We start from the raw sequence: 6,502 nt of genomic DNA on the forward strand, positions 1-6,502 counted from the left end.
CCCGCGGCCGCCGCGGGAAGAGGCAGCGAACGTGTGGTCTGCCAGCCGGGGCCGCGTGGGCCGGGCACTTGGCGTTGCCCGGGTGCGACGGGAGGGGAGGGCCCGGCGAGGTGACTTTGCCTCCTGCCCAGAGGCTGGCAAACTTGGCCGCACGTTCCGTCACCGGGGCGGCTGTTCAGCCCCCAGGCGCCCCAGCCGCTCCCAGGCCGGCGGCATCAGCATCCCGGGCCGAGAGCCGCCGCGGCGCCGCCTTGGGGACGCTCGCCATGGGGGTGCTCCGCCATGGGGGTTCCGCCAGCGCCTGGGAGCGCGGTGTACCCACCCGCCTGAGCAGCGGCTCCGGAATTGTGTCTGAAACGGGGGGGCTCCTGCCTGGAGGTCTGGGAGCCTGGGAGCCTTCCCAGCAGGAGCCGGGGAGCGGAAGCGCTGCACCCCACAGAGGCCTCACTGCTTGGGCCTGGCTCTCAGCCGGTTCCGACCCGTCGGCCAGGAGGGGATGTGTTTGGCCATTTTCCCTTTGGGTGGCCAAACCTGCATGAACCCGGGCCGGGACTTTCTAAACTCCTCCCCCACCCCCACCCCTGTGAAGCCTGAATGAGCCCAGGCGACTGGATTTGGTAGAAATACCCAGGCTGCTTCCTTAGTAGGCCTGGGGCGCAGCGCCCGGCTCCCCCTTTGCCTGTGGGCCATATGACTCCCTGGAAGCTGTGGGGTGTTGCACTGTGATGGTCACAGCTGCTCGGAGTGAGGGCAGTTGGCACGTCTGTTCCCAGCCTGCCCAGGTCACCTCTGAGCCTGGTCTCCACGATGCCCAGCCTGAGGGCAGCCACAGGGCGAACAGAACTGACCCTGCCCCTTGCCACATGGCCCAGCTGGCCTCCATGAGCCTCCGGCTGGTGCAGGTGCGGCCCGTTCCCGCGTCACCCTTGAGTGTACCCCGCCTCTTGGTCATAGAACTCAGCTCCCCATGCGAACCCCAGGGTGAGCGCCCAGTGCTGGGAGCTCAGGGGGAGCCCCTGGTTTTGGAGCACTGGCAGGGGCCCCAAGGTGTTCCCATCCTGTGAGGGGTAGCCGTCTGCAGCAAGTGACATTTTGGGGCAAACCTATTTTGGAAAATAGGAATAAATCATCGGCGTGGGAAATAGCTCTGGCCGCTGGTCCGCTGGCCGCCTCTTGCCGCTTGCTGCAGCTCTGACCTGAGTTGTGTGCGCCCTCTGGCAGGGGAGCCTGGTGCTGTAGAGTGACCCCCACTTCTTATCTTGTCCAAGATAATCATCGTGTCCGAACCTGCTTCGAGATTGCCAGGAAGATTAGGGCCTGACGAGTTAGGTGAAAATTCTGACTTGGAAACAAACTAGCTGTTTGTCGTACCCCCTTGAAGAAAGCAGGTGTTCTAGTCAAGGAACATGGGGTGCGACCTCTTCGGCCAGGGTTCCTACCCCAAAGGGCTAAAGGACAGATGCATGGCCAGCCTGCCTCCGCAGGCAGCAGGTGGCCGGGCCGGGTGCTGGCCGCTCAGCTACTGCTGGGGACAGGAGCAGGCCCGCTGTCTGGGCAGGGGCTGGGCAGAAGGGTGAGACGCAGGGCCGCTGGACGCGTCACCGCTGCCCTGGGGCCACCCTGCCTGACACAGCGTCTCACCCCAACGGTCACTTCCTCCCTCTGCACACAGGCTCAAGAATGGGACATGGATGCCCGGCGACCGATGCCTTTCCAGTTCCCGCCCTTCCCAGATAGGGCCCCCGTCTTCCCCGACCGCATGATGAGAGAGCCCCAGCTGCCCACGGCCGAGATCTCCCTCTGGACCGTGGTGGCCGCTATTCAGGCCGTGGAGAGGAAGGTGGACGCCCAGGCCAGCCAGCTGCTAAATCTGGAGGGGCGGACGGGCACGGCCGAGAAGAAGCTGGCCGACTGCGAGAAGACGGCCGTGGAGTTCGGGAACCACATGGAGAGCAAGTGGGCCGTGCTGGGGACGCTGCTGCAGGAGTACGGGCTGCTGCAGCGCCGGCTGGAGAACATGGAGAACCTGCTGAGGAACAGGAACTTCTGGGTGCTGCGGCTGCCCCCCGGCAGCAAGGGGGAGGTCCCCAAGGTACGTGGTGGTCCCCAGGGGCGGGGACGGCGGTGGGGAGCAGCACTGATAAGCGAGACCGCTCATGTGGTCAGGCCTCACACACCTCCCTGGCCCCTCTTCCAGTGTTCTCTCAAGCCCTGTCTCCACGGGACACCACCCTCACCACCCCCACCACCCCAGCCTTCCCGCCCCTCAGATCATCTGACCCCCCACTCCGGCCCCAGTAGGTCCGCACCCGCCCTCCCAGCCTGGCGCGAGTGGCCTGTCTGTGCTCACCGCCAGCCCCAGCCCTTGCAGGAGGGTAGGGCCTGTATCCCTGCTCCCCTTCAGACCCTGAATGGCTTAGAGGAGTGGCCTCCCCGGCCCACACCCCTTCCTTTCCTAGCCTTGTATTGGAAGACGCAGCATATAAAGGTAGAGTAGCGCAGAGATGCCCATAACCTGCACCCAGCACCAGCAGCCATCAGCTCCGGGCCGATGTCGTCTCACCGCTGTCCCTGCCCCTCCTGTTTTGTTTATTTATTTTTAAAGACTTATTTGTGCATACAAGAGCTGGGGTACAGTAAAGAGGTGTGGGGTGAGAGGATTCTGCAGAGACAGGGTGGGGAGCAGAGCAGGCGGATCCACTGAAATGGACGGCTGAGGGGGCAGCGGGGAGGCGGAGGGGTCTGCTGGGCCTGGGGTCCCTCCCGGGCCGGGGATGGACCCCGGCTGTGATGGCTGCGGACAGCTCCACAGTGCGGTGCTGTAACCAGTTGCACCATCAGGGAGGGCCCCCTCCTATTTTATTTTGAAGTAATTCCAGACATTAACCATTTCATTGGTAAATATTTCAGTATGTAACTCCTAAAGGTAAGGACTTTACAAAAAAAAGATTTATTTTTATTTATTTAAGTATACGAGAACTGGGGTGTAGGGCAGGGGTGGGGGGAGCGGGAGTTAGAGGACTCCCCAGAGACAGGGTGGGGAGCAGAACAGGCAGGTCCCCTGAAACCTGCCGCTGAGGGGAGCAGGGGGAGACAGGAGGGTCTGCTGCGCTGGGGGTCCCTCCCTGGCCGGGGGTCGCACTGGTGCTGCGGGGCTGGGGACAGCCTCCTGGTGCTGAGAGGACCCCCGCGCCCCCAGGAGGCCCTAATCTCACTGTTCCCACCAGCACAGAAGCCTCTACTTGCTCCAGCCTTAGGCTTTAATTTCTGTCCTCCCTAAATCTTTTTCCTACGACTTTGTTGGAATTAGAACCATGTGAGGTCCACACTACAGCTGCTGTGTCGCTCCAGCTTTATCTCGTGGGCCCCTCACTCACCTTCCTTCTGGCCGCTGGCAGGGCCTGGCCACTCGTGCCAGCGGAGCCTCTCGGTGATTCTGAATTCTGCCGAATTCTGTCTCTGTGGTCCCGTTTCGCGTGCTCCTCCATCCCCGTGTGCGGGCGTGACCCCCCCCCGGCCTCCTCCGTCCCCGTGTGCAGGGAGTCCTCCCCCCAGGCTTCCCCGCAGGCTCCTGCTGCCCCTCTCTGTCCCTTGGGCCTTGCCGAAGCCCCCCAGGCCCGTGGCCTTCCAGCCAGTAGCTGTGTCCAGTCCCCATCCTTCCCGCCGACATTTCCTGCAGGTGCCGCGCCCTCGGGCCGCCCCTAGAGGGCCGGGACCGCTCGTCCCCGCTGGTCCCCGCTCCCAGGTGCTGACCGTCCTCATCTTCTTCAGCGGCTTTCCCTCCCCTTCCGATGTACTGAGTCGGGAGAGGCCTGGGTGGGCCTTGGCCTTTTTTTGGCTGGTCGTGTCTGCCCCTTCTGATGGCGTCCAGCCTTCCGCTGTCCACAGTGTCTGTCCTGCCGGGATCCATTCTGAAGGCAGAATTTCCCACCTGTCCCTGAGCGCCTGCGTCTGGTGTCCGCACAGTGCTCCCAGTTAACAGCCCGAGGCCCGTCGGCCTCCCACTGTCCCTTCCCCTCTGGCCACACCGTCTTCTCGGTGCTCACGTGGAAACATTGGGGTCTCACCTGTCTCCCGCTTCCCACACCCCTTCCAACATATCAGGAAAGACCATCTGGTTTTTGCCTTCCAAGTCTCTCCAGTCTCATCGCCTCTCCACCCCCTGCTCCCGCACCATGGGGCCGGGTCATCATCACCCCAGTCCCCAACCTTGTCCCCTCACGAGAGCACCAGAGCGGCCCCCTGAAATTATAAGTGGTTCACGCCAGCCCCTTAGACTCCAGAGCTGCTCCCATCTCCTCCGCGGGGACGCCCGGTTGCGGCCTGGCCCTGGCCCTCGCCCACCGCCTGCCCACGCCCGCCGCCTGCCTGCTGTCCTGCCCCCGCGGGGTTCTTCTCCTGCCCCTCGCCTGCCCCGTCCTCCCCGGGGGCCCAGCGGGCACTGGTCTGGGCAGCCCCGCCCACCCCCACCCGCCCTCATTCCCCGAAGCCCGTGGGCGCCTGCCGCGGGGACACTGGCTTCTCCCGCCGCCTTGGCCGGGCTTCTGTGACCACCATGTCGCCCTGCCAGGCTCGCGAGGCGTCTGGCTGAGCAGGTGGCCGCGGCTCTCGGCCCACCATGGACGGGGTCTCCGGGTGGCTGGCTGGCTGCTGGCACGGGCGCCCAGGGCTGGCGGTGCGGGTTCCTAGAAGGTTCCCGCCTCCGCAGCCCGCCCACCCACGGGCAGGAGGCGCGACCCTGTGCTGACCGCCGTGGTGACTGGCCGCGGCCGCCTGCAGCTCCGGGCACCCTCTGTGTGGGGACAGGTGTGCCTGCCCGGCGGGTCAGGGCGGTCTGCGTCTGGGCGTTGCCACGCTCTGGTTACCCTGCGCTGGTCAAGGAGGTTTCTGCGGGCTGGCCCCGGTCCCCTCTTGAGAGGAGAATGCACAGTCGCTAGTGAGCAAATCCGCGCTGAGCTTCGGTTTGCTCGTCTGTCAGAGGAAGATGAAACCCGCCCGCGTCCTCTGTGGAATTGTGAGGGTTAATTGCTTTTGTTTACGAGACACTGTAGCTCACTGTCTCATTCCTGGTCATAAATGACTTTAAACCTTAGCGGTCTCAAAATGTAGCTCATGTTGGCACTTTGGGTGGGGCAGGGACTCGGGGACATTGTCCTTGGAGGGCCTGGCTCAGCGTCTCACAAGTGGCCGGGAAGCTGCTGGCGGCAGCTGGAGGGTCCAGTTTGGCTCCCCCCGGGCGGCAGGCGGGAGCCCACTCCCCCTGGCGTGGGCACCGTGGGGCTCCGTGGGCGGGAGGGTCCAGGCGGGAGACCAGGAGCCAGCCACGGGGATTCCCACGGCCCCAGGATCCCGCCCACACTCACGGGGAAGAGAATCAGGCGCCACGTTTGAAAGGCCGGGCGAGGGCTTGTGGGCTTTTTTTTAAGGTTTATTTTTATCTATGCACACAAGAACTGGGGTTCAGGCCAGAGGTGCAGGGCGTTGGAGGATTCACCAAAGACAGAGTGGGGAGCAGAGCAGGCGGGCCTACTGAAACCCACTGCCGAGGGGAGCAGCGGGCTGGTCAGCAGAGGTCTGCTGTGCCCTGCGGGTCACTCGCCGGCCGGGGGTCCGCGCAGGCCACGGTGGTGCGAGGACTGAGGCTTAACGCCTAGGCCCTCGGCCGCCCGTGGGCACTGTGAGCCTCCACCTGGCCTGGCCAGCTGCAACCCGCGTGCCGCCTTGGGCCCCGGGCTCAGCGTCGGGAAGGCTGTTCTCCTCAGATCCCTCGCCTGTGGGTCGGCTAGCAGATCAGTCCAGTCTTTCCTGCTGGCCTCCGGCTCCCTGCAATCTCTGAACTGGGCGTGGGTGTCTGCCGCGGCCCACAGGTGATGTCTGTTTCCGGCCTCCAGAACATGACCTGGGGCTTTGGGCCTTCACAGAGTGGTGGTGCCAGGCAGGGGAGTTGGTGTGCTGGCAAAGATAAAGAACTTGGTGTTGGATACCTTTACTCTGAGCTGCTGGGAAAGTGCCTAAAGGGGACCACTCCGAGGCCTTGAAAGGGAGCGGGGAAGGCTGAGGTCTGTCACCTGCAGAGAGGGAAAAGTTGGGCTGTGAAGAGAACTGAATTTCCTAGGGGAAGGGAAGAAACTGGGCGGGGGTCCCAGGAGGAAGCGGGGGGCCCTGGGGGCGCTGTCAGGATGTCGCCAGCCACTGTGGCCTGAGTTCTGTCCCCTCCAGGGAGGGACCCCCAGGGCGCAGAGACCTCTGTCCCCACGGCGCCCTCTCAGCAGTGGATTTCAGTCGATCCGCCTGTTCTGCTCCCCATTCTGTGTCTGATGAATCCTCTCACCGTCCCCCCCCGCCCCACCAAGCTTCTGGCTGTACCCCAGTGCTTCTACGCAAAAATAAAAAGGAGACGGGAACCAAGTGACAGAAGGCGGCTGGTTGTAGAGACCGAGCAGGGGAAGTTCCGGAACGCGGGTCGGACAGGGTGAGGGCTACAGCCTGGGGTGAGTTATCA

The 6,502-nt window shown here is 64.0% G+C and overlaps 1 protein-coding gene across 1 annotated transcript in view; it reads left to right on the top strand.

Annotated features, from left to right (window-relative positions):
• Positions 1-863: 863 nt before the first annotated feature.
• ZNF212 (zinc finger protein 212) overlaps positions 864-6,502 on the top strand; it is a 34,339-nt gene continuing 28,700 nt past the window's right edge. Inside the window, exons 1-2 of the mRNA XM_012733846.1 lie at positions 864-902; positions 1,673-2,092. Of these exons, the coding sequence (XP_012589300.1) occupies positions 864-902; positions 1,673-2,092 (459 nt within the window). The remainder of the gene's footprint in view (positions 903-1,672; positions 2,093-6,502) is intronic.

This window comes from Condylura cristata, unplaced genomic scaffold (assembly GCF_000260355.1).
Source record: "Condylura cristata isolate star-nosed mole 26May11 unplaced genomic scaffold, ConCri1.0 scaffold00042, whole genome shotgun sequence".
In the NCBI taxonomy this organism is placed as follows: Eukaryota; Metazoa; Chordata; class Mammalia; order Eulipotyphla; family Talpidae; genus Condylura; species Condylura cristata.